The sequence below is a fragment of the Alosa sapidissima genome, chromosome 16 (assembly GCF_018492685.1).
Source record: "Alosa sapidissima isolate fAloSap1 chromosome 16, fAloSap1.pri, whole genome shotgun sequence".
Taxonomy (NCBI): Eukaryota; Metazoa; Chordata; class Actinopteri; order Clupeiformes; family Clupeidae; genus Alosa; species Alosa sapidissima.
Window position 1 is genome coordinate 12,095,766 of NC_055972.1, and position 12,635 is coordinate 12,108,400.

Genomic DNA, 12,635 nt, shown 5'->3' on the forward strand with positions numbered 1-12,635 from the left:
GTATGATATCTGATGCACAGTATGATATCTGATGCACTCCTAGATGTGTGGTATGATATCTGATGTCTTCCAGATGTTTCCGTCCCAGCTCAACTCTCTTATAAATAAATTTTGATTTTCTCAAAACAGTTCCCAGTCTCCCATTAGCAAGTACTGCGCTACTTTGTTCCTAGTTTACTTTTTGCACTTGGTCTCTCTTTGATTCTATGCTACCCTTGGGAACCCCTATTCTCAGCAGCAGTGCTGATTCTTTCCAGAGATGCAAAGTGAAAACACATTGGGATTCTGAGGTATTTAGATGTTATTTTGAGCAAAGTAATTTTGAAGTTCTATAATTTCTCTCTTAGGGGGTCAATACTCGTTCTAGCAGCCATCTCAGAATATTGCGTTATTTTTTTTAATTTATTTTTTATTGTTATTGCGTTGTTTTGTTTTGTTGAAATCGGTGGCTAGGGGATTTTAATGGCTGTCATTGTACGCCATGATTCCCCTAGAGAAGGCATTTCCTTGTCCGGTGGAGAATTAGAGGGATTAATCGATCGCTCTAATAACAATTGATAACGCTTCCGACTGCTCTCTGCAAATGGAGGTCTGGCATTGTGAACACGCCACTCTGGGGGGGGAAGAGGCGAGAGGGAGAGAGTGCACCAAGGACTCGCAGTACAGAGATTGGTCTCGCTCGCCAGGGTCTGCCATTGATTTGGGCATTAGAAGATCATGTCTGCTTTGAGCTCTGTTCACCCAGCCTTCCAGGAGAATGTTAACTTATTGGTTGCTGTGCCAGAGTTCAGTGAAAGAAACATCAACCCATATTAGGTGCGCATAAATGCCTAGCGATGGGTGTACTTTGGAGATGCAAATTCTGATCAAGTTAGCATCATGCTGCATTTGGGGTATTGAATATTCAGTGAGTTTCTTTGAGAGAGGAACCAGAGGGAACATAAGTCTCAAATGATTATGAATCATGAATGCTGATTTGAGCAGAATGATAACAGAAAAACAAAACAGTTTTTGTTTTTGTCAAGATAAAAGCAGTCTTACTTTGTTCCCTGGTCCCCACTGATACAGATCCTGCTACTTTTAAAAAGTAATTTCTTTGTTCAGTATTATTATATTTGATAGCATCTCTTCTGTGTGTCAGGTCCTGGGGATGGACCACCCAGATGTGGCCAAGCAGCTGAACAACCTGGCCCTACTGTGCCAGAACCAGGGCAAGTACGAGGAGGTGGAGTACTACTATGTGCGCGCCCTGGAGATCTACGAGCGCCGCCTGGGCCCCGACGACCCGAACGTGGCCAAGACCAAGAACAACCTGGTGAGCACTGGGCAGAGGCAGGAAGGGAGTGGCTGGGGGAGCATCACACTTAGGCTTTGTTGTTTATGCAAACAGCCCGAGGCTGATAAAAGTGATAAAAATTCCTCATGTATGCCACACCCTTGTGTGTGTGTGTTTTTGTTTGTGTATGTCTCTATGTGTGTGTGTGTGTGTGCGTGTGTGTGTGTGTGTGTGTGTGTGTGTTTTTTTGTTTGTGTATGTCTCTGTGTGTGTGTGTATTTTTGCTTTGCTTGGCAGGCCTTTGCACTCCCAAAGGACTGTCACATAGTATGTCCCTGTGTGTGTGTATTTTTGCTTTGCTTGGCAGGCCATTGCACTCCCAAAGGACTGTCACATAATCAAATCCCTTTGCAATTTGCTGAAGGCAGAATGCTCATAAAATTGATTTAAAAAAACAGCAGCACCGCAGAATTTGAAATTGTCTTCGGTTTGTGTAAAGCTAAGGTTATTTACCAAAGGCCCAACGGTGGTATGAGTTATGTCTCACAGACAGGGAAGCGTCATCAAACAGTCTTAAAAACTAATCAAATCCTGTCCTTTGTTTATCTGTGGATATGACTCTTCTGTGAATCCTTCTTTCATGAAGGCAAACGCTGGCGTTAACCGAGCTTGGCTGTTTTATGAAGCTGTAAAGACGCGTTCAGCCGAAGGCCACCTGAGCTTTTGTCTTTGCCAGTGTGCGTGCACCTCTATTGAGTTGAGTCCCATCTTCCCACACACCTCTGAGTGTTTGTCCGTGAAGCAATGTACTCAGCTGATCCACAGATATGCCAATATGCCTTCCTTTCTCACTTGAATGCAACGCCTACTCACTCCCAAAGATACCATTGAAATGACCTTCAGAGTTACTCTTGGTCCTTTTATTTATTTATTTATTTATTTATTTTTATTTTATGGCTTTCTTTTCACTATTTCATACCTTCTTTAGTGACGTTCTTACATTGCGTCTTCTGTTTGATTCTGTCTGTTCAATCCTTTTCTGGAGTTCATCCTTTGCTCAATGTTCCATGTGTTTTTTTTTTTTCCTTCTGCTCATTCTGTCAATTTTCACCTGTTCCATCTCTATCTATCTATCTATCTATCTATCTATATCTCTCTCTCTCTCTCTCTCTCTCTCTCTCTCTCTCTCTCTCTCTCTCTCTCTCTCTCTCTCTCTCTCTCTCTCTCTCTCTAGGCCTCATGCTTTCTCAAGCAGGGCAAGTACAAGGAGGCCGAGGTCCTGTACAAGGAGATCCTGACGCGGGCCCACGAGAAGGAGTTTGGATCCGTGGATGGTAAGACGCTCACCTGCCGTCCAGATGTCTCTGTGGGCATTTTAAAAAAAGAGAGTGAATGGAAAGAGAAAGGAGGCATTATATCCTAATCTCCGTCTAACATGCTGTACCTCTGTCTTGTGTTTTGATTTGTCCTCTCCTGTTCACCCCCCCTCCCCCAACGAAAGCTCAGGGAAGTAGTAGCAGCACTGATGGGCAGTGGGTTAAGAAATGGTCTGTGTTCTAAAAATACCAGCCTGCTCTCTGCAGCATGGAAGCCCTGGGAGAGGAAAAAAGGAAGGAGAGAGAGAGAGAGAGAGAGAGAGGAAAAAGAAACTGAGAGAGCAGCTCACTTGGAGATTTTTTTTTTTTCTGAGAGCCAAAATAAAGGTGGTCTTTTCAGTGAACTGTTTTTTTTTTTTTTTTTTTTTTTTTTTTTTTTTTTTAAACCCTCTCCAGGCATTGAGTACCTTCCAGGAAAAGTGCTTTCTATGCCATTTACACCCCCCCCCCCCCTTTTCAAATCCCTTTTTTAACCGGACTCTTGTCACATTGCACTGAAAAGAGGAAAGAATTGGGTGCAGCAGTTAGACTTGTGAACTCCTCTGTTCCTGCTGACTAGGCAGCTCCAGAAGAATAACTGAGTGAGGAGTCCATTTATAACCCATGCTCCTCAACATGCCACTTGTGCGCTTGATTAATTGTGCAGTATAGTGTCTGAGTTCCATTATGATATTCATCATTTTCATGGTTCATGGATGTATACTTACATGTGCTGGCATTTTGCTTTTATTTCTCTTAGTACATACTCACCCTCCCTAATGTAAAATATAAATGAATATCTTGTCATTTACAGGGCTGCGCATAGTATTCTTGTTTTCATACAAATGGATTTTATGCCCTGTGACTCATGGAAAAAAAGGATTGCTTCTAAGATGAAGAGGTTCAACGCTAGCCATTCACATAAATTTACTGCCTGACGGGGAGATGCCAACACAGCACATTTTATTAACACAAGAAAAATGCAACACCACCCAACACACATCCATAGACAACACAGTGCCCTCTGTACACACACACACAAATGGCCTCACTTGTTCAGTCAATGGAGCAGGAGTTCCTTCCTTTGATCTGTTTTCTCAAGGCTTTATGGGTCACAGACTCACAGGTTAGGTACCATGGTACAGAACTGTGTGTGCGTGTGCTAATGTCAGGGCCAATAGCAGTGAGTGTACATTCGCCTCTGTCTGAACTGTATGACTGTGAGCCTCAACAGCGCTGGCTGTGTATTTCGCTCAGCCTGTGGGGCCTTCTGGCGTCATATCCTTCTGGGATAGTTCACTATGAAATATGAACAGACTGACTGACTGACTGACTGTCCTCCTTTACTCACAGCTGAGAACAAGCCCATCTGGATGCATGCAGAGGAGCGGGAGGAGTTGAGCAAGGTGAGGACCTGTGTGTGTGTGTGTGTCTGTATGCATGTCTGTGTCTGTGTGTGTCTGTATGCATGTCTGTGTCTGTGTGTGTCTGTATGCATGTCTGTGTGTGTGTCTGTATGCGTGTCTGTATGCGTGTCTGTATGCATGTCTGTATGCGTGTCTGTGTGTGTGTCTGTATGCGTGTGTGTGTGTGTCTGTATGCGTGTCTGTCTGTGTGTGTGTCTATGCATGTCTGTGTGTGTGTCTGTATGCGTATCTGTGTGTGTGTGTGTGTGTGTGTGTCAGTATTTCCAGAGTGAACTCAAGCTCCGTTGTCTTATCACATGCTCTCTCCTCTCTCCCCCTTTGACTGACCCCAAGGGCAAGCACAGAGACAACACCCCCTATGGAGAGTACGGGGGCTGGTACAAAGCCTGCAAAGTCAACAGGTACCTCAGACCGCATTGACACTGTGTGTGTGTGTGTGTGTGTGTGTGTGTGTGTGTGTGTGTGTGTGTGGCCGTGTGTGTGGCTGTTTGTTTGTTTGTTTGTGCCTACAGTATAATAGATGTGCATTGTTTTTCTCCCACAGTCCTACTGTGAACACGACTCTGAGGAATCTGGGGGCTCTGTACCGCCGGCAGGGCAAATTGGAGGCAGCAGAGACCCTGGAGGAGTGTGCCATGAGATCCCGCAAGCAGGTCTGACACACACACACACACACACAAACATACTTTCTCTCTTGCTTAATTTCTGTCGTTTTCTAACTCATACATACACACAAACATACACAAATCCAAGCAGTGAAAAAAAAAAAAACTGTTGAGCTATTTATGAGCTCAATTGAAATTCAGCTCTCTTTTTTTTAACTCAAGTCTTTGATCGCTAAAAGCCCACCTGTATCTCCTCCTCAGAGGCGCATGCACTCTGTGGAGTGTGTGATTTGGGACAGCCCATCCTCGGTCTCCTCCTCTTCAAAGCCCCTGCTTTCCTCAGCATGTCATTCTCTGTGTTGTGCGACGCCTCCTCTCTGTTGAATAATGAGGCTGCTACCGAGGCCTCAGTGATGTGGCGCACAGTGTGGTTTCTGCTCGCGCTCAGACTTGTCTTCATCTATGAACGTGTTTCTGTGATTCACTGTAATCTTATTGTGACTGCCTTTCTCTTGCCTCTTTCTCTCTTTCTCTCCCTCACCTTGCTTTGGACACAGAGCAACACAGTAAGTCGGTGTCTCTTTGGATTTCTTCTTTTCTTCTTTTGCTAGGACTTGTTTACTTCTTTTGCTAGGACTTGTTTTCTTCTTTTCTGTTGCTTCCATTTCTTTTAATCTTCACATGACTACACATTTCTGCTCTTTCCTGTAGCCGTTATCCTTTGTGTTTCTGTTCGAGTAGGTATAATAGATGGGATCTTTCTCTGCAGTGGCACAGGATTCAATAGCATTTTCACACACGTGTATGTGTTCTTGTTCCTAGAATCCTGATATCTAGTTCTACAGTAGGAGCATAAGATCATATCTAGTGCTAGGACCATTACTCTCAGTTTTCTTGGTAGTCTCATCCTTTGTGCTGTTTCTCATCATCATAGCTGTGTGTGCTGTAGTCTCTCGTGTCTGGTAGAGGGGTTTAGTTGCCTGCTGTAGTGGAGCACACACACACACACACGTCTGTCTCTTGATTAATCAAAGCTGACACTCATTATTATTCATATTATGCACAGTGTTTACAATGGTGAGGTTTTTCTCATGATCTCACATCGTTTTATTCATGCTTCTATTTGTGTGTGTGTGTGTGTGTGTGTGTGTGTGTGTGTGTGTGTCTCAGGGCATTGACCCCATCCACCAGACACGTGTGGTGGAGATCCTGAAGGATGGCGAGGGCGACCGTGAGCGCCGACGCAGCCGTGAGAGCCTGTCCAGCGTCAAGTACGACAGTGGCTCCGAGACCGGCCAGGAAGTGAGTATGGGCATCGAGTGGAATGGGGTGAGTACTGATTCACAGCCTCAGGACTGTCCAGCTCTCCGAGACCGGGCAGTGGTACCCCAGAGCAGGACACGAGCTGTCAAACCAGAGCATGCAAACTCGAGCTTGAGCAGCACATCACACACACACACACACACACACACACACACACACACACATACACACTCCTGCAACACAACATTAGAAATAGAAATCTGAACACAGGCAGAAAAGCTAGAGACAATTTATCATCCTTTCTCCTGTTGAATGCCGAGGAGTTGTAGTTCATCAAACAATGCTTAATATCAAGTAGGCTTACCCCCACATTTATGGCTAAATTTCCCTGGTGAACATAGATAGATGATGGGATTTTAGATTTACAGATAATTGTGGTAGTTTATTATTTATTTCTCCAGGGAAATCACCTTAGTTTGAGAATCTGTTTAACACACATGTGCCATCACACATCCACCTGTCCTACCAAACAGATTGTCCACTCCTCACCTGGTTTGACTCCGCTGTCCTGCTCTCGTACCATCCGGCTCTTATTTTCAAATGAAAGCAAAATGCTGATTGAGTGTCTTGGCTTATTCATGTTTTCTATTTGTTGTTGTTGTTGTTGTTGTTGTAGTTCTTATGTCCAGCTTTGCTGCTGGTTATGTGTTTTGGCTGAACAAGAATGTTTTCTTTTACTCATTGTAATGCTGCTAGAGCTTCCATAATGCTGCCGTTGATGTGTAGAGCTTTGACTAATTCACCTCTGGGCTTTTTGATTACACCGCTCCTGTACTGCAGAATTCATAGTCCTCCAGAGATGCATCACCATGCTTAACATACGCCTTAGTCTTCTGCCTCTGGAAAATGATTTTACGGACAAAACCAGAGAGAGCGGCCTAGGCAGCCATTAAGTGGGAACCATTTTCTCAAGGACGGCATGTCTTCTTCCTTTGTATTATCATAAAGTGACTCATCCCTCACTGGCTCTCTGGGATTTGTCGCTATCTACCTCTTGTCATTATTCTCTTCAGCGTATCATAGAGTAGACTTCACACAGGAGGGCCTGATGTACAATGTGAGATGGGTGGATCAGGAGTGATAAACTTTAATCCCCCGTCAGAGCCTGAGCTGAAAGGGTGAGAGACTTGGACATGGAGAGACTCTCTGGAGGGTGGCGTATGAGTTGCTCCAGTCTAGCATAGCAACAGCACTCCGATGATTCTCTGCCAGAACAACCAGTGAACTGTGACTAAACCTCACGGAGAGAATTCTGCAGTCCGGGTGCTCTGTGCATGCGTGTCCCTGCTCAAGATGCCCTGTCTGTGTGTGTGTGTGTGTGCGCGTGTGCATGCACATCGTTTGTTTGTGCATGCCACAAGACCGAATTGAAGTTTGTCTGTGTATTGCTTCCACGTGCCTGTATTTAAGCATGTTCAGCTGGCTTGCCAGAACCTCTCACCGCAAACATCAACATGTTTATTTCATTAACTTAAGTTTATCTGATTATCGTTCCCTGTTTTTTTTTTTTTGCTTTTTTGCTTTTCCACTGTGAATGATCTTCATATTTCTTATTAACCTATGCTGCTACTACTTCCTCATTCGACTGCGCGCTCCGTTTCATAAACCCACCATGCCGTGGAGTAGACTAATTACCTGATGGATGCTCTGATCCATAGTCTCCTTCTCTGTAATCAGTAGGGAGATGTATCCAGTATCCAAATGGCTTCCCCTTTAATGGATTACGCCCTCAGATGGTCCAAAATGGCCGCTCCATTGGTTTTATTTACATGTTAACTACCCATATTTATCCCCGTCTGCTGCTTTTTGGCAGATGGAGTATATCACGATCAATAAGCAGTATATCTCAGGGACATTCCAGCACTTCAGAGTGTGAGTGTAAAATGTTTTAAAATTATGAGGTAGAGGAGTGGTTTCAGTGATTATCGCAGTTTCATTTCATCTTAGAGATTCATGAACTGGCCATCTTTGGAGTTAATGTCTTTGTCATTCTATATTTGTAGAAAAATACACTTGATACAGATGTTGTTAGGGTAGGATATTCTCTCTGATCTTGACATTGAAAGGCATCCCTGTGGCCATGCAATAAAGGGATGTGTCTGGCTGGTGAAAACCACTGACAATCAGCCTTGTGGGCCCTGTTACTTAGACCATTTCCAAAATTGTGTTTGAACTTAAATGCCAGCTTCTAGTGTAATTCACTATCAGTGCTGCATAGCCTGAAACAATTTGTCTGTGTTTACTTTTACCGTGTATATGTGTGCTTTGAATATTAGGCCACCCTCCCCATCGACATCTCCCCTCCTCCTTCTGCATGGCTCTCCCTTGTTGCCATATGGTAACCTATTTGTTGTTATGGCGACCCCTACGTTGCCCAGTCTGTTCCTACATCACTGGCATTATGAGTCGCCACGTCTCCCTAGAGAGAGAAGGCAATGGTGGCTTCACCAGAGTGTGGTGTGTCAAAAGCCTTGTGCATCAAAGAATGGCTCATTCTTGTAGAAGATTATGATTGATACAGTTGAGATGTAGACAGTGTGTGGTGTGGTGTGGTGTGGCGTGGCGTGGCGTGATGTGTCGTGTTGTGTCATGAACTCCACTGCACGGATTTGAGTCTCTTTGTGATGTTCGTGCCTCGTTGCCTTGCATGGATCAGTGCATGTATCAACCACCTGCTGTTGCAACCTCTTGTCTTGTTTTCATTTCCCCTTCCTTCTAACCTGTGATTGGCGATCATCAGCTCTTTTGTTTGATTTGCCTCGACAACCAATCAGCCAATGAATTTGACCCCTCTCCTCCTCTCCTGTGTGTGAATCATACTCTCCCCTTCCTTGTCGTCTTTGACATCTAGACATCACTAGACGTTGCTGTAGATTGTAGTAGTTGTCACGTTAGTGATAGTTCAAACATGCCTCTGAAGGAGGTCAGGCACCTGACCAATAGTGAGGAAGCCATGTATAAATCTAAGCAATACATTATGAGGACAGATTGCATTAGTCAAACATCAAGAGATACAGTACAATCTAGCTGGGTATTGAGAAGGTTCAACTAAATCATACAGTGTAAGCCACATACTGTATGTTAATATTATGCCTTAACAACATACAATGTAAGTAGCATGACTACAACCAAGGGTCTGTTCAATATGATTTGTGTGCCATAGATTTATTATTTTCCCCTGTGGTGGAAATATATGCATGCCTGTATGTATGCAAATGTATAAAATGTATGTTGGCTCTATTTTGCATATATTAGAGAGAGTAGGACGGCATGAAATTGGATATCTATCTAACTGAAGGAGATTTGTTCATGCTCTGATGATGAATCTTATCTGATAGTTGGGAGCATGACCATTGCAAATTGGTTTGACCTATACATCTAAAAGTACTGTGACAATCGTGCTACTTACAAAATTGGTTGATTTAAAGTAAGGCAGATTTTGGTGATCACTCATACTTTCATAAAGGGTACACAGCAAAAAGCAAAAAACACAAACACATGTGTACACACACACACACACACACACTCTGACAGTCATATATCCATATAAGTCTGAATTCTGGCCTGGTTCTTCTCAGGTCCATCCTAATAAACCGAGCTAGTGAGGCCAGCTTCTACAGTTTATCACTACACAGAGCCTTGCCAAGTCTCTCTGTCACACACACACACACACACACACACACACACACACACACACACACCGGCCTGCTGAGTCACTCAATATTTGTGCTCTCAGCATAGCTTAATGGAGATGTTGGGACACCTCCATTTTTCTTCTCATCTCTGTGAACCTTCTCAATTTGCCCACGTCTTTATAAAGAGTCTAAGTTACCCCTTAGCACAGCACTAAGTGTTGATATATAGGGTTGAAGAGCAGTGATAACTGATAAGCTGTAGGTCTCTTTACATATTGTATCAAGAAGCCTAAACTTGCTGTGTGTTGTCTTTGTGTGTGTGTGTGTGTGTGTGTGTGTGTGTGTGTCTCTCTCTCTCTCTCTCTCTCTCTCTCTCTCTCTCTCTCTCTCTCTCTCTCTCTCGTTCTCTTTCTCTTTCTCTTTCTCTTTCTCTCTCCACTCTTTTCATCAGGCATAAGCCATGAAGATCTCGCCTCAACCCTTCTGTCCTTCCCCGATGTTCTAGCAAAGGATTTATCGAATTCCTCCCTTTTGCCCTTTTTTTTTTGTTAATTCACCAAAAAAGAAAGAAAGAAAAAAAAACAAAGAAACAAAATGCTCCTCTGTCATTCCTGGTGTCTTCGGGCGAGACCACCCCTTCGTTGCTGCCCACTGAGGTCTTCTGGGACGTGTGTGTGCTTTTCTCTCCTCTGCTGTGGCACTCCACTCCTTTCATCCTCCAATCTAATGTCCTCTTTTGATCCTTTTACCCTCACTTCTCCAAATGTTATACTGTATTCTCTCTCTCTCTCTCTATCTATCTATCTGTTTTTCTCTCTCTCTCTTGCTCTGTCTTTCTCCCTCTCCATTTCTTCATTGTGTTCATTCAAAACTGTTAAAACGTGGTCTTGTGTGAGTTGTAGCCAATGTGCGCCAAACCTGTTACAGATGTTGACGTTCACCCTAGAACGCGAGCATAAAGCGGGGTCAGGCTACGTGAGCATCAGCCAGGGTGTGAAGGTAGAGGACACAATTAGATCCTTGTGAGATTGATAGCCTTCCCGTCTGCCGAGCCATTCATCTCAACACTGAAACGACACCATAGCCTTTTAGAGTAGTCTAACAATCATGTGTTTGCCTTAGCTGTGGGTTCTAGATTTGCATATTGATGCTGGTTGAGTATGGCTGACTGCTTCCCCAACAATTAAGTTGTAATGGGTCAGTTGCTGGAATGTATGGATGCTGTTGGTGCATTGCATATCCAGCGACTGTTAATGAAGTTCGCAATGATATGAAAATGGAGGCTGGAGCTTAAGGTGTAGGTGCCTACAATATGACACCATTTTTTGTTTGTTTTTTCATTATTGTTTTTTTAAGTGTCAATACAAAAATATATCTTTATTGTTTACCGAAATATACTATTTGAATCAAATCTTAGAGCTTACAGTCAAAGACAAGTAAAAAAAATAAAAAATACTGTGCATGTGCCACACTAAATTACTCCTTAAGAAGTTGGGGTATGAGCATTTTTATTTTGTTTTTGTTTTGTTTGAAATTGAGGGGACGTTTTGTCCTTGTTTTATTTTTGTACTCATTTCTTTTGTAGTGTTTTAATGCTATTGTTTGGTATTCTATTTATGTTTACAGTATTTATTCATTATGATTTTTTTTTAATTATTTCCAAATCAGTATCCACATTTTTTTTTCTCTTTATGAAAACTAAAAAAAGGCATCAGTGACCCTAATAGTTCTAGAAAAAAAACAGCAAAAAAAAGACAAACTGTCCTGACAATTAGCGCCTGTTACCTTGGTTGGTGTCACACCATCCTGTTCACTCTTGACACGTAGCCTTCTGAAAAGGGAATGTTTTTGACCTGTCATGTAATAGCTAAGCGCCTCATTGCCCAAGGCACCCTGGGCTAGCCTCAGCAGCAGCTCTCACAGCCAGGGGCGCTGGTTATTGAGTATGGTGGTTTTGTGCTGTTGGGTCACAGTGGGTGAGGTACGTCTCCTTTTGTCATTACACAACCAGAGGAGAAACCGGAAGGTAGGAAAAGGGAGTTGAGGGGGGAGGAGGAGGAGGAGGTGACTGAATAGGTTAGACTAAAATAACATTTTGAATAGATTCAACATTCAGTACATTTAAGAAGTTCTCTCTCATGTTTGAGTTTGAGTTTAATGTATGAGTTTGCTGATGGACAAAGAGAGTCCATGCTAATATTTCAGTCATAACAAGGAGGCTTTGTGAGAACGTTGAATACTGTACTCCAGAAAGACTTGCGTGGGAGCTCCCTATTCAAAGAAGAGCAACGTTTTACATGGTCATTGTGTATGAATTAACTGAATGTAACATACTTTCAATATGATGCTTAAGTGTAATTATGTTCATGAACTTGGTAAGTGCTAAAGACAAATGGACTGAACCATTATCTTTTCCGATTGGAGAGCATTACTTTCATTCATCTACCACGCATACCCATGATAAAGCCGTTGTTACCAAAAAGCAGCACACTCTTGACGAAGAGGAAACGTGTCGAACAAAACTTACATGTATTTGTAATAGACAGTATTGTTGTGTTAGTGGAATGCTGATTTATTTATTGAGCTGTACTTTTATTGATATATTCTGTAGCTTCCATCTCTAGAGCTGTGGTGACTCTTATGACAAGCTCTATAGGCCCTATCGTAGTGAGTAGATCCGCTTATATCCTTACCCCCATAATGCATTGTGACAATTGTTACATCAACACCTGTTGATATTCTTCCAATAAAGGTTTTCATTTGTGACAACGCCTCTATGAGATTGAGTGTTCTTGTTGTAGCCACATGTCTGTCTTGCTACTGCCTCACTCATCATCACAATTTCAAGACAAGTGCAGACATGTTCAGGGAATTCACCATCTCTCAGTTCAGAGCACTGATGTAGCCAACACCTACAGCACTGTGTGCTTGGTTTTATGGGGATCCTTTCAAACTGCAATGCACAATTGCATTGCTTCTACTACATCACATTGCATTAGGCCTACTCTAAATTG

The 12,635-nt window shown here is 43.0% G+C and overlaps 1 protein-coding gene across 14 annotated transcripts in view; it reads left to right on the forward strand.

Annotated features, from left to right (window-relative positions):
* Positions 1-12,635, forward strand: part of klc1b (kinesin light chain 1b) — a 38,340-nt gene that overhangs the window by 19,296 nt on the left and 6,409 nt on the right. For 4 of the 14 annotated variants that reach the window (XM_042066641.1, XM_042066638.1, XM_042066642.1 and 1 more), the window contains exons 8-14: positions 1,142-1,315; positions 2,511-2,610; positions 3,985-4,037; positions 4,380-4,459; positions 4,603-4,711; positions 5,221-5,229; positions 5,834-5,992. In XM_042066641.1, the coding sequence (XP_041922575.1) occupies positions 1,142-1,315; positions 2,511-2,610; positions 3,985-4,037; positions 4,380-4,459; positions 4,603-4,711; positions 5,221-5,229; positions 5,834-5,992 (684 nt within the window). Of the gene's footprint in view, positions 1-1,141; positions 1,316-2,510; positions 2,611-2,777; positions 2,945-3,984; positions 4,038-4,379; positions 4,460-4,602; positions 4,712-5,220; positions 5,230-5,833; positions 5,993-10,072; positions 12,395-12,635 lie in introns of those variants that run through there. The other 10 variants (XM_042066644.1, XM_042066645.1, XM_042066647.1 and 7 more) reach the window with 8 other exon arrangements.